This window comes from Lepidothrix coronata, unplaced genomic scaffold (assembly GCF_001604755.1).
Source record: "Lepidothrix coronata isolate B3197 unplaced genomic scaffold, Lepidothrix_coronata-1.0 Scaffold137, whole genome shotgun sequence".
Taxonomy (NCBI): domain Eukaryota; kingdom Metazoa; phylum Chordata; class Aves; order Passeriformes; family Pipridae; genus Lepidothrix; species Lepidothrix coronata.
In genome coordinates, this window is record NW_016690317.1 from 1,643,017 (window position 1) to 1,665,303 (window position 22,287).

The window sequence follows — 22,287 nt, forward strand, 5'->3', positions numbered from 1 at the left end:
AGGTTTACAGGTAGACAAGTGTATTTACAGTCAGTGTCTTCATTCCTGCAGGGTGTTAATGCCAGGGGTGGTCACACAGTGCCCACGGGATGTGTTCAGGTCTCTGCTGGGGTGGAAACAGTGGGGAACTGTCCTCAGAGGTCCTAAATTGCTGTGGAGTAGTTGGAGTGCAGGTTTAGAGCAGCTTTATCCCCTCAAATGTGCAGAGGAAGCTGCTGCCCCTGCAGGGACCTGCCCACAGCCTGGATTGAGTTACCCCTGGAACATCCCTGGCAGAAATGGGCTGTCTTAGTTAATCCTCTCCAAATGAGTGTGGAATTGCACTATCAATCCCAGCTGGGAAGAAAAACTCCCCTGCTTCCACATGTCCTGGCCACTCCAGACTGGAGTTCCTGTAGCTTTTTCCTTCTTTGTTGGGAATTCAACGTACAGAGGCAAACACAGAAGTGTCCCCAAAGCAGAGAGAAGCTCTGGGGCCACAGCACCTGCTCTCCCCTCCTCTCATCCCTTCAGGAGATGAAGAAATGGCCCTGTTTCCCCTCAGTGTACTATGCAAATCCTCCTTGAAAGCACGGGCATAATCCCATTTCCCAGCCAGATCCACTTTGGGCTGCTTAAGTGGCTGTAAAAGAATCTTACCTGGGGCCAAGTGCCCCTTCCACACTTCCTTTACCTGTGGAAAAAAGCAGGGAAAGCTGGTTTTTGTGTGAGCCTCCCTTCCTGTGGGGCTGCCCCTCAGCAAAGGAGCTGCAGGATCTGGGTAGTTTTCTCAACTAACATTTCTTTTCAGACACAATCAAAAAGCACACGAAGAAACTATACCAAAAAAATAGAAAAAGGTGCAGCAAGAACTTACCTCAGATGCTTAAAACCACCCCAAAGTTCAAACTCACCTTGAATCCTAAGGAAATACAGCTGTTACAGTACAAATACACAGGAAGAACCAGTGGATCCCAAAACTTGGAGAGTGGTTGGAGTGTCCCAGGAGTTGGAGTTCCACAGTTCCTCAGTGGGTTGTGTCTCACTTTGCAGTGCAATTTCCTGTCCTCCAGGCTTCTTGTCTCAGTTTGTTTGTTCCAAAAAATGCTGCTTTGCCACCAATCTGGGAAGATCAGTGATTATTCTGGATCAGGATATGATTGGTTTGGGGAGGGGGGAATTGCAGGATTCTCCCTAATTTTCAAGTTGGCTCGACTCAGGCGTGTGACATGAACATCCAGGACTCAAAATCCCGGGCTCATGTGGTTCAGAATTGGGATTATTCCCTCCAGATCCCTCTGGATCAGGCTCTAGGACACCACCATATCCTTGGTGAAGTGACCTATAGATTGAAGGGAAATATTCCAGTGTGATTTTGGAGTCCTTTCTCCCACCTCAAGGCTTTCAGAGGGGAGTGATGTGTGTGTTGCAGTAGAAGAAGATTCCTAGGGCTAGAGAAATAAATGAATTATTTTTCTTTATCATATTTTGTAGCTGGCAGAAGTAAAATATTGTATGGGGGGGAAAAATACTCTATTTTCATAATCACTGTGTATAAAAATCTATTTGAACTTTCACTGGAGCACTGCTGAATAATCACAGCACGTGGCATCATCATTCACAGCTGAACTTAAGGTACCTCTTTTGCTATCACAGAGCTGGATGAGGAGCCCAAAGTGGCCTGTGCAGAACTTCCAGCCTAATTTAAGTTGCATTAATAAAAGTGTGAAAGAGAAAAAATGCCTTGGTCGCCTTCATTTAAATAAACCACCCCAATCTTACCTGACAGCAAGAATTTTGGGGTCGAAGCATAAACTTTACCTGCTGGAAAAAAACCAAATGTACCTTGTGGGGGTTGCTGCAGTGGTTCTGATACATTAATTTAGGGGATTTTCATGAGGTTTGGTGTTGATTTGTTATTAATTAATTTCTATACTTTTCAGCTTTTTTATCCCCACCCTTCCTCTTTGCTTGATAAAATAGTTGGAGGCAGAAGTCATTACCTGTTGTCCCTCCATCCCAAGTCCCTCTCCAGCTCCCCTGGAGCCCCTTTAGGCCCTGGACAATTCCTTGACTTCCATGTCAGTACCAAACAGGACTGGCAGGAAGATTTCCCTCCCCAGAGCAGAGAAACTGCTGCACTTGGAGCTCTGGCAGCTCTTCTGAAACGCCTCCATCACCCCAAATCTGAGCAGTTTGGTGTTTTCCACTGCCTGGGGCTGCAAAAGCTTCTGTGGGCAAACAAAACCCGGCTGGGATCTTATTTTTAACGCCCTTTAAGGGGCTTATCAAGCAGGGGTCCCTTCTCTCTTAAAATGCCATCCCTCAGGATCACCAAAATCTCCTATTTACCTCTAAATAACCTTAATTTTTGCGAGGCTCATCAGGGAAGGAAGGAGCCTCCAAAGCCTCCCAGGAAAACCCCCCCGTGCCCACGGCAGAGGAACAATTTCTCCCACTGGAAACCAACTATTTTCACAGCTTGATCCATTTTTATCAGCTGGAGTTCAACGTTGGCTGCTCTGGCCACGAGTAGGAGGAGCATTAGAGCAGGAAGAATGACTCTTTGCTAAGAGTCACTAAATCCTCCTTCAATTATTTACTCATTAAATTACTTTTAATCCCTTTAAAAAGCTCTGAGAGGTCACGGGAGCTGGAACAGGGGATGATGTTTGGAGAACAGGGAACATGAGACGTTCAAATGGCACCAGGACAGTTCAGAGCAATGCAGAAAGGCTGCCAGGTGGGTAAAAAATAAAAAATAAAACAAAAAAAGCCCCAAACAATCCCATTCCTGCAGCCAGGATTACTGGCTTTAACTCCTGCACGCAAAGAGCTCTTGGCTGCTTCAGAAACCTGCACAAACTCCAAGGAATGGAGAACATGGAATGGTTTGGGTTGGAAGGGACCTTAAAGGTCTTCTCATTTCACCCCCTGCCATGGGCAGGGACACCTTCCACTAGCTCAGGTTGCTCCAACCTGGCCTTGGACACTTCAAGGGATGAGGCAGCCACAGCTTCTCTGGGCAACCTGTACCAGGGCCTCCCCACCCTCCCAGGGAGGAATTTCTTCCCAATATCCCATCTAACCCTTCCCTCTGGCACTTTGAAGCCATTCCCTGTGTCCTGCCCCTCCATCCCTTGTAAGAAGCACTTTGGAGTCCTATTCCCTCCTTTGTGCCAGCAAAGCACATTTACAATCCAACAGACTCCTCCACTCGATCACTTTGACACCAATTTGCATTTTACAGAGCAAAGAATATCAAGGCACCTCAACTGGAACTTGGAGGAGGAGGATTTCCAAGGAGCTCTCCAGCTGCTCTGTCCACTTGGGCCACCCCAGGCTCCTGTTCAGGCACCCAAGGGCTGTTGCCTTCAGATGTGTCTCAGCTTTTGGATCCCCCACCCCTGGAAGTGCCCAAGGCCGGGTTGGAGCAACCTGGGCTGGTGGAAAATGTCCCTGCCCGTGGCAGGGGGGTGGCACTGGATGAGTTTTAACATCCCTTCCAACCCAAACCACCCTGTGACTCTTACAGACCGAATTCCTCACCCATCCTGAGTCCTCACCAAACACAAACTCACCCAAAATCTTCTCCTTAGGAATCAGAAGCCACTGACAGGACAGCTCCTGCATTTCCCAGCAGTCAGCTGGGCTTGAATGTCACATTTACAAGCTCTTAAAAGCCAGGCTGTTACTTTTATGGCTCTGAGAGAAAACAGCTGAATTTAACAGCTACACGGGGGGGCTCCAATTATGGGCTTTACTTGGGCTGCATCACAGTCATTTTAACACCAAAATCGCAGCCTGGGAGGCAGAATGAGATGAAGTCACCTGCTGGGAGGGGGTTGGTGTATAAAAGGGAGGTGACAGCCACAGTCACAGGACGTTTTCCATCCAGGAAGAGTTGGAGTTCCTCTGCAACCCCTCTCAGGCAGCAGGTAACGTGCTTGAGCAACATCCCATCTTCCCTTTTTACTTATTCAGTGCTTACAGAAGCTGACAGGAGAGGAAACTCGGATCAGAAGAGACTGCAAAGAGCAGTTCTGAAGGAGCAGGGACATCAGAGCAGGAACTGAACACATCTGCCCAAACCCTACAGGGACCTGCCTGGGACCTGGGAGGTCCAGACATGCCTCAAACTCTGAGAGGCTGCTCCAGAATCCTAATTCAGATCTCCATCCAAATTCTTCTCATGTCAAATCCCTTTACAGGGAGTTAATCCCTACTTTGAGAGGCTCCCAAGGCAGCTGTGGCTCAGGCCCAGGCACGAGGTGCAGATCAGAACTGCAGAGCACAGGCACAGGAGGGGGATTCTTGGGGTGGACTTGATGATCCTTGTGGGTCCCTTCCATCCCATCAGGATATTCCACGAGCCTGTGATCCAGAAATGCAGCGTTTTCATCACTCTCCAAGGTAAAAACGGAGCTGGAATGCCTTGATGATAAAAAAGATGCCTTTTTTTTTTTTTTTCCCTCTCCCAGGATGGAGAAGTCCAGGAAGATCTTTGCCAGTGTCCTGCTGGTGGTGCTGTCCGTGGGGATTTGCTTGGCTCAGCACTGGTCCTTTGGGCTGCAGCCTGGAGGGAAGAGGAGCACTGAGGACCTGGTGGGCTCATTCCAAGAGGTGGGTTTTGGGCTGGAGAACAACCCTGACCTGTAAAACGTGCAGCCAGGAAGAGATGGTGCCACAGGCTACCCTGGAGACCTGTATCCTTCCTGTCTCCTTGCCCTAGACATCCATTTGTGTAGAAACACACACGGGTTTTTAAGCAGTAATTGGAAAATAATTGGTATTTAACAGCCTGGCATAAAGAGCAGCAAGCAAAGCCCCTGGGCAGCCACCTGCAAGGCAGAGATGGAGGCTGGAGGTCCAGGTTAAACCTGGTTTCACCCTCTCCCTAATTTCCAGCCAATATTCTCCTGGGCTGTTTTACGGGGACATTCACCCACCTCCCTTAAAATTTTGGCAACTGCCCCGTGGTGGATGGTCAGGAATTAAATAACAAAGCACCTGTGGAAGGTTCTGTCCACCAGTGGTTTTCCCATCCTTCCCAACACTTCACGTCCAGCCCCTCCCAGCAGCACTTCCAGCATCCTGGTTTTCAGCTGCTGGAGCCCGTGGGAAAAAAGGTGAATTTTAGTGGTGCAGTGGAACAGTTTCATCTTCATCTGTAACTGGGGAAGAGTTGCTTTGGTAGCAAAATCTCCTCTCCTGAAGGCTGTGTCACTTCCCAATCCAGATGGCAAAGGAAATGGAGAAATTAGGGGAGGTGCAGCACTCTGAGTGCCCTGGATCATCCCAGCATTCCAGGCTCAGGGATCTGCAGGAAGCCATGGTGAGTAACGTGCCTTTTATTTTACCACTATGGGAAAATTAGGGGAAAATACAGGAGAAAAGAGAAAAAAAGGTGCTGGAGGAGGAGGGAGAGGGGTGTAAGTTTAGTTCACGTGAGGCAATACTGGCTCTGCCCTTATTAAAGAATCCCAGGAGGGTCTGGGTTGGAAGGGCCTTAAAGATCCTCTTGTTCCTAAACCAGACCATTCTCACCTGCATCAGTCCCAAGTCCCTCAGGGGGCAAGGACACATAATTGTTGTGGCAGTGCCATTACTGCCTCGATCAAAACCAAAATAAAGCCAAGGCCACTCTGCCTCAACCCAAACCCACACAGCTCTCACAGCTGCTTAACTTCAAAGGCTCCCCCTGCCAGCTGCAGGAACCACCAGATGGAAGCTGCTGCTCCCAAGGTCCCCAGGCTGGGAAATGCATTTTCCATTAGACAGAACCATAGAATCACAGAATCACAGAATCAGCTGGGTTGGAAGGGACCTCCGAGATCATCAAGTCCAACCCTTGATCCAACCCCGCCGTGGTTCCCAGCCCATGGCACTGATGCCACATCCAGTCTCACCTTAAAAACCTCCAGGGATGGAGAATCCACCCCTTCCCTGGGCAGCCCATTCCAATGGCTGAGCACCCTCTCTGCAAAGAAATCCTTCCCAATATCCAACCTACCCCTCCCCTGGCCCAGCTGAAGACCCAGCCCTCTTGTCTTGCTGATGGTTGCCTGGGAAAAGAGACCAACCCCCCCCTGGCTCCCCCCTTCTGGCAGGGAGTTGCAGAGAGTGAGGAGGTCTCCCCTGAGCCTCCTCTTCTCCAGGCTGAGCCCCCCCAGCTCCCTCAGCCTCTCCTCACAGCACTTGTGCTCCAGTCCCTTCCCCAGCCTTGTTGCCCTTCTCTGGACCTGCTCCAGCCCCTCCATGTCCTTCCTGAGCTGAGGGCCCAGAACTGGACACAGCACTCCAGGGGTGGCCTCCCCAGCGCTGAGTCCAGGGGCAGAATCACTTCCCTGGCCCTGTTGGCCACCCTGTTCCTGAGCCAGGCCAGGATCCATTGGCCCTCTTGTCCCCCTGGGCACACTCTGGCTCCTGTTCAGCTCCCTGTCCATCCCCACTCCCAGCTCCCTCCCTGCCTGGCTGCTCTCCAGCCCCTCTGGCCCAGCCCGTGGGGCTCAGGGGGTTGGTTGTAGCACTGCATGGGATGCTCTGAAGCTGTGACAGCCCGGGCTCCTCGTGCAAGTTCCCTGCCCCAGAACGAGGGCTCTGCAGCAAAACCAAACAGCAAAACCAGCAAAAACCAGGCTCTTTAATTAATCCAGCAACACCTTGGCCAGGCCAGATGGTCCCCACTGCCCGGGAAGTGTCCCTGAGCCAGCCCAAAAGCTGGAACACTCGATCTGTGCTTCAAGTTTAAAGCCAAGACCCAAAGTTTCAAGCACCTGAAACACTCCCCAGCCTGCAACAGGCTCATCACCTCAGTAACAACAAAGCAGAGCCTTAATTCCATTGGATTTTCATGTGGAAACTACCCAAATAAGTATTATTTTAGGACATTTAAACCCTATTTGTACTGAACATATACTGGAATGGTGGTTCATGTCTGGCTTCCAACAGCACTACCTGCAGAGTGAAGAGCCAGCAACAGTAATTTAGGATCTTTTAGTATTTTAGTATTAGTATTAGTAATTTAGTATTTTTTTTTTGCTGCAAGAGACAAGGTTAAGCAAAAAAAAAATACCAGAATCATGAGCAGGATATTTGAAATGAGCCCTTGAGGAAACAACCAAGGAAAACCCTCAGGGTTGCTCAGAAACTTATTTCTTAATGACACTAAAAACAGATTAAACCTTTTCCACACAAACAAGGATGGAAAACTTTTAAGGTTGCTCAGAAACTTCTCGTTTCTGGTTTCTTAATGACCCTGAAAACAAATTAAACCTTCTCCACCTGCAGCTTTTCCAGGGATCACTGTCACTCCAATCCTCCTTCCAAGCCACTCCACAGGGTGGATATTCCAGGCTGGAAAATATTCCATCACCCCAGTTATTCCTGCTCTTAAAAAAACAAGAATATGGTGTGTTTTAACAGGAATATGAGGTTTACAGGAATATGGTGTTTATAGGAATATAATGTGTTTATAGGAATATAATGTGTTTATAGAAATATGATGTTTATAGGAATATAATGTGTGTTTATAGGAATATAATGTGTTTATAGGAATATGATGTTTATAGGAATATAATGTGTGTTTATAGGAATATAATGTGTTTATAGGAATATGATGTTTATAGGAATATAATGTGTGTTTACAGGAATATAATGTGTTTATAGGAATATGATATGTGTTAGGAATATGATTTTTATAGGAATATAATGTGTATTTACAGGAATATGATGTTTTTGCAGGAATATAATGTGTATTTACAGGAATATGATGTTTTTGCAGGAATATGATGTGTATTTGCAGGAATATAATGTGTATTTACAGGAATATAATGTGTATTTACAGGACTATGATGTGTGTTTCTGCAGGAAAACCTGATGGAAGGGGAAGGAAGAAGAAAGATTTAAACCCCAATGGATTAACAGAGCCCAAATAAGGTCTCAGAGCTGCGGCAAAATCGGCTCCTCTTCACGTGGTCTTTGCTTTTTGGGTCACGATGTGAATAAACTGCTCTGAAGTTGCATTTAAATGGCTGAAAATAATGGTGTGGGTTATTGGATTAAAAGAGGGACATCCCAGTGCAGGGGTGGGGGCAGCAGGGCAGGCTCTGCTTTGTGGCCTGCAATGAAAATTTGGATGTGGTAAAACTTTGATTTCACATTTTGAGCCAAAAACCCTCCATGATCTCCCCGGTCTGTGGCTAAAACAGCACCAAAACTTCATTAAATACCCCAAAAATAAACTTACTGCTGGGCTGGAACTCCCCTCACGCCTCGGTGTAGGTAGGAAAGACTTTTAAAAGCTCTTTTTTTTTCCACTGGTTCGGCCATAAAAACTACATTTATTTTAAAAAGGTATTTACAAACTTTACAAGAGTCAATACATTTTAAAAAAAACCACGGAAATTTATACACCTTGCTTTACAGAGACTCCTTTCCCAAAGCTCCTGCTCTCTCCAGAGAGCTGTTATTTTTTAATTAAAGCTGTATTTTTTTGCTGATTCAAATGCAGAGGACTTAAAAAAAAAAAAAAAAAAGAGGGGAAAAAGAAAAGGAAAAGAGAAAAAAGAGAGAAAAGAAAAGCCTGCAGAGGTGAGTTTGGAGTTAAAAAACCACATCCAGGACACACAAACCCACGTCCCACAAACTCCAAATTCTCCCAAAATCACAGCAAAGTTTGTCATGATTAAACCTTTATAACCCCACAGTGAGAAATGATATTAATTAGTACCATGTACCTGAATTTTGGAGCTGCTGAGGAACTTCCACCTCTGTTTAAAAATACAAACCAGCAGAAAAGTTGAGTCTGGGAGTGCCAAACTGTCCTAAAGGTGCTTTAATTAATTAATTAATTAATTAATCAATCAGAGCAGAATCAGGTGAACCTCACGTGCCAGTGCAGAGGGGAAAAAAAAAAATCACATTATTGTTTAATTTTTCTTTGCTGCTTTAGTCCTTGCAAAAGCTCATCCTGATACAGCAGAAAATTTGGTCTGCACCAGTAAAAATGAGATAGCTTTTAATTAAAAAAAAAAAATTAAAAAAAAATCAAAATAAGGCAGCAGAAACGGGTCAGGAATGTTTTCACTATATATATATATATATATAAATATATATATATAAATATATATAAATATATATATATAAATATATATATAAATATATATATATACAAATATATATATATAAATTAGTTAAATTACAGATTTCAATTTATTATTTCCATTTACATTTAGAAAAATAAATAAAGAGAAGATCTGAGGGGCCAATCTGTGAGTCTGGAGCAAACCCTGGGCTGGGAGAGGGGAGTTTCTGGGATGTTTATTTATTATTCCCCAAAAATCTTTGCACATCCAGGGGGGCGTTTCTGCCACTGCACATCCCAGAGCTGCTCTCCCTGGAATTCTGTGTCCTTCCCTAATCCCATAATCCACCCAAACTCCTGTTCCTGCCCATCTTCCCCCGAGGTGGATTAGAGCCTGGAACATTTTTCAAGGAATTTAGCCCAGCACGCCCAGTTTTAATTAAAAAGCTCCAGCAAACGAGTGTTGCAGCACATTTCTCTCCAGGGGGACAAAAATAAAACCCTCAAAAACTTGAAATTGTAACACCAGCTTTGAACAGCAGGGCTAAGAAACTGGATTAGGGTTTTGCCTTCTGGATTTTTAACTTGGAGATTTGGGGTTTCAAACTGTAAATTGGGTAAAAACACTGATTTTTTTGGTTTAATTCCTCACGTGCAGAGAGCATCATTATGGACCATCCTGCTCCCATTTTTAGCCCTCCAGTTTAAAAAGCATCAGAGACACATCCAAGAGCATCCAGTCAACATGAAAAGATGATTCTTGTTTAACAAACTAAGTAGAGACACCTTAAATTCTGAAAATTAAACCTCAGAACTCAGGCAGGTGCTGGAGCAAAGAGCAAACATAGATGTGGGCACTTAATTCCACTTAATTAAAATCAGTCAGGCCCAGGGTTTAGTCACACACTTAAATGCCCAACTGCCTTTAAAAAGCTGAAAATTAAATGAGTTTTTTTTTGGAGGGGCTAAAACTGGCACAAAGCCCTGAATGTTTCAGGCACAGAACAGAAATTCCACCTTGTACCTCTGGTAAAAATGCTGATTTTTATCAGCCAAGAACATCCCAGTCGGTCCCACAGGTAAGAAAACAACCCCAATTTGGGAGCAGTGGAGAGAAGTGGGAAGAGTTCACAGCACTTCAGACTCTACAACAAAAATAAGGCTGAGAAAGGGAAAAAGAAAAAGAAAATCACCTGATTTTAACCCCTTTCTGGCAAATTTGCCAATGAAAACGCTCAAAAAGAGGAGAAAGACTGAGCTTGGGATTAATCAGCGTTGGCAGTGATTTAATTAATTAATTAATTCTGCTTTTAACCAGCAGAACAAGAGAAAGGTGCAGCCAAAGGGCATTAACTCCTTTGTTTGCTAAAAGGTATAAACAGGGAAAAGTTTGGACCCCCCACTACCAAAAATTCAGGGTGAGGAAGGGCCAACAGGATGCTGCTGGACCCACGAGTGCTGAAGATTTTCTGCCTGATCTCTCTCTCTCTTTTCTATTCCTTTCTGCCTCTCCACCTCACATTTCATGTTAAATAATAAATACAATATTGACTTTGGCACGTGGCCTTGTTTGCACCTTAATTCAGGCAGAGGCTTCTCCAATAATCAGATTTTAACACGCCTTTCGTGCTGTTTAAGGTTCCTTAAGCCAAATAAAAGGGCTTTTTAAAGCTTAAATTACACCAAGCACTGAATATTCCCGATTTTTGCAGCGCTGGGATGTGTTCCAGCCACCCCCTGCTCACTCCCCTGCCTCTTTAGAGACTCACCTGTCTCCAGGTGACTCTGGGCTCAAAAATGATCACCCAGGAGAGACAGAAACTGGTTTTTTTTGAGCCAAAGAAAGGAAGGGAAGGGGGAGGATAATTAACCACTTACACAGCAAGTCCTCAGTTCATAAACCTCACCTATAAAACTGCACAGAAAGCAGTGAGAACCAAAGCTCCTCAGGTTAAAGGGCAGAGTGGAAAGGGCAGAAAGGTCAGCTGGAAAATTCTTGCCAAGGTCAGAGCTCCTCCTGGGAGGGGTTTTTTTTGCATGGATTGGTTCCCTCCTCCAGGAAAAATGCACAAGGTACACCCACCTTGTGTTAAAGTTGTGAAAGAAGAACAAAGAAAGGGTGGAAAATGAGACTTGAGAGTCACTGGGCACCAAAATATCCAAAACCTGGCAGCTGGTTTGTTCACCTCATTCCCTGGGATCCCCACTCTGTTCCTGCTGTCTCTCCAAAGGAATTAAAAGCCAACCTGCCCTGGCAAGGAAATGCAGCCAGGAATGAGGGACCAGGCAGATTCAGAGAGGGGAAAGACACTGAATTAACCAGAGGTGCGGGTGAGATGCACTGCAGACATCTCAGACCACATCCTGCTCTTCTGCCTGAAGCAAAAGTCTCACAAGGAGACAAAAAGTTCTTGCTGGAGCGAAGTTTGGGAGGATCCTGGAGTTCCTGTGAGCAGGAGGGAAGTGGTTACGAGGGGAGGAAGAAGTGGATAAAAACCAAAAGACAAGAAACCCCCCCGTGGTTTTCAAGTCAAGCAGAGTCTGTGTCCCAGAACATGAGGAGGAGCTGACACGTCCCCTGGTGCTCCAGGGAGGGGGGGACCTGGCCAGGGTGCCCAGGAAGGTTTCCAAGATTCCCCCTGGGAAGCAGCAAGGCAGAGGCAGCTGGGAGTGTGTGCAGCAAAGGGGCTGTGCACGGATGTGATGTGACTGCCCTGCAGCCCCTGGAACATCCCCAACCCGATGGGAATGCAGGGTGACTCTGGGATGCAGACAATCTGTCTGCCAGAGCCAGCAGCTCCTGGAGTCACACAGGAGGCACAAGAATCCAGAGGAACACAAGAAAGGACAACTTCAGGCTGAACAAACCCCCCCCGGGGCTTCCCTGGGTTTGCTTTTCCCTGAAAAACTTCCACGAGGTTTAACAAACTTCATTTTTTCACTGGGAGCCGTTTCTGTGCGTAATGAAAAACCATTTCTGGCTGTAATGAAACCCCATTTCAGTCAGGTGAGCACAAAAAAGGTGCAGTGGCCTTCAAAAAAACCCCCAACCCAAGAGTTAATTGTATTTACTACTGTCAGCAACATCCTCAGCAGGTTTTTGGTGGCTCCCCCCAACTTGTCATTTGACTTCTGATTATCTGGTGCAAGTTACAGTTAACAAGTAAAATTATCTCCTGGGAAAGAAAATGCTCCTCGATACTGATGACAAATTAATTCCAAACAGACAAAGTTTCTTATAAGTTCAGAAATTTGGATCCAAATTCCTCAGCTGGTCCCTCTTTGTGAGTTTTAAGAATGTTTAAATTTTCCAAGAAGTCTCAATCTATATTTTGCAATTTTGAGTTCCACAGTGAAAGGGAAGAACAAGAAGCAATTTTTTGCCACTCCCTGGAAAACATCAGGGAAAAAATAACAGCCAGGACACGACCAGGGCAGTCTCAGAGGCAGAGTGGAAGGGCAAAACCCTCTGCCTGAATGGGGCAAGAGAATAATTCTTACAAATCAAGGAAACCTTGATTTTCTGCTGCTGTGGCAGCAACAGGCAGCTGCAGCTTTGGGGGGAGATATAAATGATGATATCTAAAGAAATTCTGAATTAGGCAGCTTGGCAGGAAAAGCAAAGTTCTTTATGATGCATTATTCCTGAAACAGGCACTCTGGGGAAGTCCTGCTCCACACAGGATTCCAGTGGCAGCTCAGCCATGGGAATTCTGTGCCTGAGGCCCAGCTGGTCCAGAAATAACACCGGTATTTGTGTTGGATTTTTGGTCACTACGCAACTGTGGGCACGGGCTATTCCTGCAGTGCCACAGCCCTTCCTGCAGGATTTTAAAGACGTGAAAACCTAAAATCTTGTTGATTTTTCTCTATACAAACAGAAAGACATCCAGACAGAGCGGGGAATAAATAACTAAAGGAAAAATTAAATACATTACGCCATCCTCCAAGGAAAGAAAAGAGTGGAGTGATCCAAGCAAGAGGAAAAGAGGTGCTTAATTGTCAAGTCTTTCACACATCCCAGATCTAAATGGCTGCTTAAAGTCCAGTCTATCAAAAACCTGGATCAAGGGAGGCTCTAAACCAAAGTGCAAGTACTGCCACAAATGGGGGCAGGGGGGAAAAAAAGAGAATTACTTGTACTTGTGTGGATGTGCCCAAAGGAAAGGCCACAGGAGAGAATCAGAGTCTCGTGGCTGAGGTCAGGATGGAGAACTGGGTTTGCACATTCCATCCTCTCCAAGCGGCTGGGACCAGTCCAGCCCTGGTATCAGTGCAGGTCCTGGTACCAAAGCAACTGGGACCAGTATAATCCTGGTATCAATGCAACTGGGACCAGTATAATCCTGGTATCAATGCAACTGGGACCAGTATAATCCTGGTATCAATGCAACTGGGACCAGTATAATCCTGGTATCAATGCAACTGGGACCAGTATAATCCTGGTATCAATGCAACTGGGACCAGTATAATCCTGGTATCAATGCAACTGGGACCAGACCAGCCCTGGTAAAAGTGCAGCTTCTCTTCACCTCCCACATTCCCAGGAGAGACCTTTCCCACCCCTTTAAAAAGCACAGAGGTGAAGTTTTGTCCCAAGTCCCGGACACAGGGATGGGACCACACAGGGGACACAGCTCAGGGAGGGTCTCAAGTGCTCTGTAGGGTTCAAATCAGGGAAATCCTGGCAAAGGACTGGTGAACTCTCCCTGGAGCAGAGCTGGAGTGAGGCAGGGGCTGCTCTTCATCCCACACACAAACAAAAAAAGCAGAGAAAAGGCTTTTCACATCTGCTCCCAACGCTCAGGTCTCTGCCTGCAACCAGGGATCTTCAGGGACTTCTCCCACCCCACACCTTGGGAGCTGCTGCTTCCCAGCAGGAATGGCTGGGATCTGCTCCACATCATAAAGATCTGATCTTGGCTCATCAGGGATCACAAATATGAGAAATAAAAATACTTTTATATATATATATATATATAGGTGTCTCGTGAGGTTGTAAAATATCCAAGTTCCAAAACCTGAACTGGAGCATCAGGGTCTTTTCTTCCTGGATAAGGGAAATGCAAAAGTCCTTAAAAATTAAAATCTTTCAGGGCCAAGTGAGAATCTTGTGCACAGGGGCTTCCTCTTCTCTCTCTGGCCTAAAGGAAGATCCATCATTTTTGACAGAGGATGCCCGGTGGCCAAGTGGAAAGAAGGGAAAGCCCCTTTTCAGAGAAAAGAAACCCTTTTTAGGCAAATATTAAGCTTAAAAATATTAAGCTTAAAAATATTAAGCTTACCTGAAAAAGGTGGGATTTTGTAAAGCTACAAAAGGCATGAAATTTAAACCCAAGGGGGTCTTTTCTCCCCGAAAACTCGGGGTGAGACCGGACCCAGAGAGCGCTGAATAAATCCTCTCTTTTTGTTTCGTGAGTTTTTGCAGTTCTTCCTAAATTCAAGGGAGAAATTTTCCTCCCAACAAACCCAGCTCAAAACTCACGTGAAAATACTGCTGGACACACCTCCCACTGCTCTGCCTCCCCTGGCTTCAGACCCCCGGGGCAAAATCGCTCCTGGGACTGATTACACCGGGAAGGAGCCGCTGGAATTGCAGCAGGGATGGAACTCAGGGCAGACAACACTGAGAGAGACGAGAATTCCAGTAGGGATTAGTGTCCCAGGGAAAGCAGGGCTTAGGGAACACAGTCAACAACAGTTCCTTTTGGTCTTTCCCAAGGAAAACTCCAAGGGATGGCAGGAGGGATCACCGGGCTGGGGGTGGGATCCTCCCTCACTGCAGCCCCTGCTCCGAGGACACCACGCTGGATTTCCTGGTTTTTGGGGGTGGAGGGGGAGGTTTGGCTTCCCTTCTGCTGGGCAGTGGTGGAGCAACCTGAGAAGGGGAAAACACACAGAAAAATAAACCATTACTGGCAAGTGGAGGCGTTTTCCTTCACCAAATGAGGGATCCAAAAGGTCCCGATGCTTCCCTCAGGGCCAGATCTTGGAATTCTGCCTCCCAGCACCACCAATCCCTGTCAGGGGCAAACCAGGACAGAGCCCCAGGAGGTAACAGGAGCAGAGATATTTTTGACTCCTAAAATATGCTTCTGGACATATTTAAATTGATTTAAATTTAAATTGAAACACTGGACCTGCAGCCCAACTTTGCCAGTTGTTCCCAGTGTCCCACCTTTTGTTCCTCAGGACAATGATGGCAATAAACCCACCTCCTTCCAGTTTCCAAAAGTGCATTATTTTTATCCTGCTGGCCTGATGAGCTGCACCAAGCAGGGGCCAAAAGGATGTACAACACTTCCAAATCAGACTGGTAAAACTAACATCACAAAAAAGGGGAGCAAGTGAAGTTCTAATTAAACAAGTCCTGATTAAACAAGTTCTAATTAAACAAGCCACATCCTGCCTGTCTGGCACAGGGGCTCGCAGGACGTTGCTTATTCTTGCAGAAAACTGCATTAGGAGGTTCTTTTTAGCTGTTTCTCTGCCTGTTTTAGGGGCCATCCTGTAAATAAATGAGATGTGAAAGGCCAGGCGAGCAAAGAGCTCGTGTGGCTCCACCACCTCTGAGCCAAAACTGCCAAGATTTCAGGGCTGTTTTAACCAAAGGCAGACAGAGACAACTTTACAACAGCAAAGCAACAAAACCCTTCAGAAAATACTTTGCAATCTCTCTTTGCAGCCCCGTGAATCCTTTTCCTTTGGCTGCAAGCCAAGGGCAGCGTTGCAAGCCAGGACACGTTAATAATTAGTTTCCTTACAAGACTCGAGGGAAAGAGGCTCTTTCCTTAATCCTCTGGAAGCAGTGGCTCCCCCAGCACATCCCAGGGGCTGGAATATCTCTGCCAGTCACACCAGGACAGCAGCTCCACGGGCTGTTTCCAGGGGCACAGCCAATTCCAACCGAAGGAAGGGGGAAGGACAAAACCTCCTCCTCCTCCCACACTTCATGGCACTGTCACATCCCAGTGTCACATCACTGAATTAAGTGATCAACTGTTTTCCTGTCTTCCTGTGCTGCCAGAGGTAAAATATTTATGAAGTGTGATCATTCTTTAAGTCCTTTTGGGTCCCATCCCAGCTCATCTCACTCAGGTACTCCCCAAACCCTCTTTGCCAGCGGGACTTGGGGGAGACATTCATGCCTTTAAATTACAAAAGGTGCTTCTTAACAGGGCTTGGGGAGGCTCCATCCCTCCCAAATTATCCCCAAAGGGATGATTTCTGCTGCTGCCCCCTGGTACCAGAACCACCTTCATTTCAGGGGCAGGGGAAGTGATTCCCACACAATAACTGGAGTTATCTGCACATCAGGGACTCCAAACAGCCTCCAGACTCTGTAGTTTAAGAGAAACATCAGTGGTACAGCATAAAAAAAGTGGCAATTGGATGTTCCTCGCAGGAAAGCACTTCATGGAATTGAGACAAAGGCTGTGGCTGAGGCAGGGGTTTAACACAGGCTCTTTTAAGTCACTAATGACTTCAAAAACTTGATTATTCCGAGCTGAGAACTTAAAAGGAGACAGTTATCACCTCAGAAATGGGGGAAATTTCCCCCCTATTCCTTTTTCAGGCCCAAATTATTGCATTGGTTCACGCTGGTCATGTTTTTGAAATTTTTCCCTCACCGTTTGTTTTTAATATCTCTTCCCACCCCCCCACGCAGTTTTCCTGACCAAGGACAACACAACTCCCACTTGGAAAATAAAAAAAAAAAAAAAAAAGGAAAAAAGGACTTCACTCCTGAAGCAAAAAAAAAAAAAAAACAAAACTTTTTCTTCTTTTGTGGTTTCAGGGAGTGAAGCAGTAAAATAGATTAGACAAGTCTCAGGCAGCACCACCCTTGAAAGCAGCTCGGAAAATTCCACTGGTGCCTCTTTGCTCTCCAAAAAAATGTCAGCTCTCATTTCCTCACCTCCACAGAATTCCTGGGGTTGCTGTTCTCATAGGGTTTGCTCTTGGGTGGAGGAGGGGGTGGGGTGGCCAATCCATCAGCCTGCAACGAGGGAAAACCTAAGAGCAACAACAGTAATTAGAAAAGACATTAAAGTAGGTGGAAAAGGAACAGGAAATGGGACTGAACACGTCGAATTTTAAGGGAGGTTCATTTAATATCTTGTGCTTTCCAGCTGCCAACAGCTCTCTGCTTTAGCAGCTAAACCTGACTGGATTTGTTGGAGTCACAGTGTGTCTCCCTCGAGTTCCAAATGCCCCGAAGAGTTTTTCTCTCTCCCCACCAAATGGATGTGAGCTGCTGGCAGCCCTGAGGGAGCAGAGCCCTGCATCCATTAGCACATCTGCCTGTTCAACCCCACAACTCCCTTTGATTTTAACTCCACTCGATGGAGGAGATAAGGACCTGAACTTCAGAAAGATCCTGGCCTGCTCCTAAGGGCAACTAAACCCCCTGGATAAGTGGGAGAGGGAGGTTTCTCATTCCTCTCACAGATCTTTCTTCAGAGTATTCCTGATTTTGTGTTTCTGGTTGTCTCCTCCTCACCCCTCATATGTATTTTTTTGGCTTAAATCCCCTCCCAGCGGTTTTATGCTGGTTTGGTTCATTACTGGATTCTGAATTTACATCCACACCCGACCTTCTGTTCCTTTAAAAAAAGAGCAGCAGACTGAGAAATGCAGCATCCATGGACTGCCAGGGGTGACCCTGCACAGGGATTTTTACCTTGAGCCATACTGAAATACTGCTGCAGCATTAACTGCTGGATATGCAAGGAAGGGATTCTCCCCCCCTTCTTTTTCAGGACCAGATTGTGCTATTTTGATCTATGTTTTATGTTTTGGAAACTTTCGCACAAATTATTCATTTTGCTAATTACCTTCAAGATAAATTCCACCTCTTGTGGGTGTAACTTCACCAGCTCACTTTCCAGGCTGCAGAGCAAGTTCTACCAGACCTTTTTTACCACGTGATGGGAGTTTGTTCATTAATTAACAAAGCCCTCAGGGCCTTGCCCAGGATATTTAGGCATCCAGCTGATCAGAACCAGGTGGGATTGCTGTGGTTCCATCCTGTGAATCCACAGGAGATGCTCTTCTAGACCTGCCTTGATTTATCACCTACACTGACTGCATGTGATGTTCACCTTGAGGTTTAATATACCTTCCATAAGTCATAAAATTCTGGAATGGTTTGGGTGGAAAGGGACCTTAAAATCCATCCAGTGCCACCCCCTGCCATGGACAGGGACACCTTCCACCAGCCCAGGTTGCTCCAACCTGGCCTTGGGCACTTCCAGGGATGGGGCAGCCACAGCTTCTCTGGAAAACCTGTGCCAGGGCCTCCCCACCCTCCCAGGGGAGGATTTCTTCCCATTATCCCATCTAACCCTTCCCTCTGGCAGTCTAAAGTTGGTCCCCCTTGTCCTGTCCCTCCATCCCCTGTCCCAAGTCTCTCTCCATCTTTCTTGTACAAGTCAACACAGAAGAAATCAAGAAACAAACCGAAAAAGGTAAAAGCTGTTGTCTGGAATTCCTCTGACATCCTAATTTTAACCAGTGATCTCTAAGTGACGAGGATGATCTTCGGTAACGCAGCCAAATTTTGTGAGCTGACAAAAACGTCCACGACCATTGTCAGCTCAGAGTCACCTTCTGTGCTCTAATGCAGAGCAGTTCCTCTTTCCCTCCCTCCCTCCTTCCCTCCCTGCCCAGTGTGGTTACCTCAGCAAACACAGACTCATTTCCAGGACTTACTTTGGGTCCTGGGGGTTTTGGGGGTGATGGGGGGTGGGCTGCGAGTCGACTGCTGGAGCGAAGAGCCCTGAAGCAAAGTCAGTCTGTTGTCTCCCAGCTGGAGACTCTTTGGCCTTTGTGCTTTCCCTGACGTGCCCTGGTTGGAACAAAGGCAGACAAAACCCTTCAGAAGTCAGCCAGGTAAGAGCAGGCTGGTTTGAGGGGCCTCAGAGGATTAACTAACAGGGGAAGGTGTCAGGCTGAAAAGCTGCTGCAGTTCTGTGAATAAACTGGGCAGGGCAGTGGGGGAGAAGTCTTTCCAAGAAGTAAAACACTGAAATTCTGGGTGCAGGTCAGGGCTGCTGGTGTCACCCAGCTCCTCGGGGCTGTGAAACAAGCCTATTTTAGGCTTTCCAGAGCAAATCCTTTGCATCTGGGACTCGGGAGATGTTCCAGTTCCTTCCAGTGTCACGTGTGTCCTCTGTGCTCTTCACTCCAATCACGAGGCCACAAGAGTCCAGTTCAGGAATATCAGGGACTTTTAAAATATCAGTTTGTTGTTTTACAGAGCAGGCTCTCACTTAAACATGTAATTAAACTCACTGGGCTCTTCAGAGCTCAGTTCTCCATCAGTTGGATTTCTCTTAGCACAGAGGAGACCACACACTGGTGAATATAAAACATTTAAAGCCCAAATCTGCTGGACACACACAGCAAGCCTTTGCTTCCCTCTGCCTTTCCAGCTCCCACACAGCTCAGCCAAGAGCTGCATAAAATCAGCCTGTCCCATTCTTGGGCTGCACTCGAGCAGCAATAAAACCAGCTTTCTCTGAGCTTTGCAGGGCTGTAACCCTGGACTGGGAGCTGATAACACTTGGAATTTGCCCTCAGAGATGCTGGGGAGAAGGGAGGGTGGGTGCTGTGTTTCCATCTCTCAGCTCCCTGCAGTGCAAAGCCTTGGACAGACATTCCCCACTGCCCCAGCAAACCACACAAATGGGCTTTATCCCAGATATTTTCCCTCTAGTTTTACTCAATAAAGTGATCAGCAGCTGCCAGCAGTGCCTGTGGGCTAAAGCCATTTAATCCAGCAGCAGAGGCAGAGGGGCCAGGCCTCCTGAACCACCAACATTCCCGACTCCCAATTTTCCTGCCCTGGAAAGCCTGTCAATACCCAGTGACACCAGCCCAGCTCCCCTTCTAATAAACATCCTGCAGCCTCCAAGTGCTGGCAGCAGCACTCAGATTTGATGAGAATTCCTGAAAATGCAGGCCCTGTTCCTGCCAGATTCCGTTGGGCACTCGAGAGAGAAAGGGAAACACAGGAATTCATGTTTGCTCATTATTTACACAGCCTGTGCTAAGTCAGATTAGTATCACTGAGCTGAAATGCTCAGGTGCCCAATTCTCTCATCCTCTGACAGTGCAGCACAGCCTTTGCATCAATCAGGATAATATTCCAAGGTTCTACAGCTTTACCTGTGGGCTGAAACTTATCCCTGTGCATCAGTGATCACTGGGAATCCCACTGCCAACCCTAATCCCAACAGCTCCAAGATATTCCTCATTACAGCCTCCTGGGGGGGGGATAGATTCCCTTTTATTCCTCTCCTGCAAATAATCTGCTGAAGGAATAACCCCTCTGCCCCCATGCAGGAGGGTCTGGAGCAAAGCACAGGCTGGAACCAGGTTTTCCAAGTCCCAAGCTGGTGACTTAACGAGCAGCCCATCCTTTTCCCCTTGCCCAGCCCATCAGGCTGCTCCTCACCTCCCAGCACATTGCATTTGCGCACTGATGCCCAGTGACAGCAGCTGAACATCTGGCCTGGCAGCTGGATTCCTGACTGGCTGTCTTGGTTTGAGACCCTGGGGCAGCAGGGGTTGCTCCAACAAAAACAGGGGCAGCCCTGCAGGGCGCTGAGAGCATCACCCAGGCCCCTGCTCTGACCACGACTGGGGCACTCAGCACCTCCAGGAAGCATCAGAGCCTCCTGTTGCCAGTCTGTCCCTCCAGCCAAAGCTGTGACACCGATTTTCCACAGAAAAAAAGCACGACTCAGATGAGCAAAGCTTTTGGAATTCCAACCCCTCCCGCTGGTTAATGCAGCTCCCAAGGAGCAGCAACGGGAACGCTCCCAATCCTCCTGCTGGGGACTGGGTTCTCGCTGTCAGCATTATTGGGTTACCATTTTGGAAGTCAGTTCTGTTTCTGGCTCCTTCTCCACGATAACCTGAGACTTGCTAATGCTCCACTCCTTCCTCTTGAGTTTGCTGATCCTGTTGTCACCATCATCCTTCACGGGCGGCTCCTCAGCTCTGGAAGATGTTGATATTCTCCTCTCCAAGAGAGGCTCCAGGATAGATCTGTGGCCCAAAAGAGGGGAAAAAACACGAGTCCATCAGACCTTTCAAGGGCTGTTGGTTAAAAAGCTGCCATCTCTTAGTTTGCATGAGGTTCTTGGGAAAAACTGAATGATGAACGTGGATTTTTCAGCGAGATTCGTGCTGGGTTACCCCAGAAATTCTGAGTATTATGTCTTAGGTCCAATGAGATCTGTAAAATCACATTATGTAATGTGTAATAATGACTGTAAAGTCTGATCTGCTTGCAGAGGGAGCCAGACCTTCATTTTATGCTGAGCCCTGCACTGCCCTTCAGCAAGTCCCCCAAACCCTTCTGCTTATCACAGCTGTAAATTAAATGTACAGAGAAGTAAAACCAGGGAATGTTTCCATCTGTGGCAGCTCCAATTCCATGGATGCAGCTGCAAACAGGGTGGAAACACGTCCTGTGTGACTTATTCACCTCTTTGCTGACCACACCAAAATAAACCACCCTGCAGTGCCTTACACCTCCTGTTTTCCCGGGAAGCAGAGACAGTGTGTGTGTCTGAAATACACCCCATCCCTCTTCAGTGCCAGGCAAATAATTTGGACAGCAGCTGTGGGTTCAATTCCCAGAATTATCATCCCTATTTGTGCCCCAAACTCCCTGCCTATAAAACGGAGTAATATTACAATTTTTCAGTGTGCGTTACTTGGGAATAAACTTTGATTTTAAGAGTAACTAAAATCCTTGCAAAGGCGTTTTTGCAGTGCTGTAAATCAGGGGGAAAGGCTGGTACTGACCCATCCGAGCCTGGCCTGGAGGAGGTGCTGTCAGAGGAGGTGGAGGAGGTGGAGACCACGGAGGAGGCCACGGAGGTGACCGAGAGCCTCCTGAGGGTGGAGGACATGATGTAGGGCAGCACCACAGAGCCAGACCTGCTGGGCTTCCTCTCGGTCAGGGAGGGGGGCTGCAGGCAAAAACAGGGCTGAGAAATCACAGAATCACAGAATCACAGAATCAGCTGGGTTGGAAGGGACCTCAGAGATCATCCAGTCCAACCCTTGATCCAACCCCACCGTGGTTCCCAGCCCATGGCACTGATGCCACATCCAGTCTCTGCTTAAAAACCTCCAGGGATGGAGAATCCACCACTTCCCTGGGCAGCCCATTCCAATGGCTGAGCATCCTCTCTGTAAAGAAT

At 47.0% G+C, this 22,287-nt stretch overlaps 2 protein-coding genes across 2 annotated transcripts in view; one reads left to right on the plus strand and one right to left on the minus strand.

Annotated features, from left to right (window-relative positions):
• Positions 1–3,800: 3,800 nt before the first annotated feature.
• Positions 3,801–8,009, plus strand: GNRH1 (gonadotropin releasing hormone 1). Its single transcript, XM_017827314.1, is given in 5 exon segments — positions 3,801–3,829; positions 3,831–3,917; positions 4,461–4,602; positions 5,219–5,314; positions 7,849–8,009. Coding segments are annotated over 5 exon segments (393 nt in total). The 3' UTR covers positions 7,888–8,009.
• Positions 8,010–9,913: 1,904 nt separating this feature from the next.
• The window catches only part of DOCK5 (dedicator of cytokinesis 5), a 69,196-nt gene continuing 56,822 nt past the window's right edge, over positions 9,914–22,287 (minus strand). The window contains exons 47-51 of the mRNA XM_017827313.1: positions 21,887–22,053; positions 20,944–21,121; positions 18,779–18,914; positions 16,983–17,080; positions 9,914–14,942 (exon numbers count right to left, since the gene is read on the minus strand). Coding sequence (XP_017682802.1) covers positions 14,841–14,942; positions 16,983–17,080; positions 18,779–18,914; positions 20,944–21,121; positions 21,887–22,053 — 681 coding nt within the window. The 3' untranslated portion in view covers positions 9,914–14,840. The remainder of the gene's footprint in view (positions 14,943–16,982; positions 17,081–18,778; positions 18,915–20,943; positions 21,122–21,886; positions 22,054–22,287) is intronic.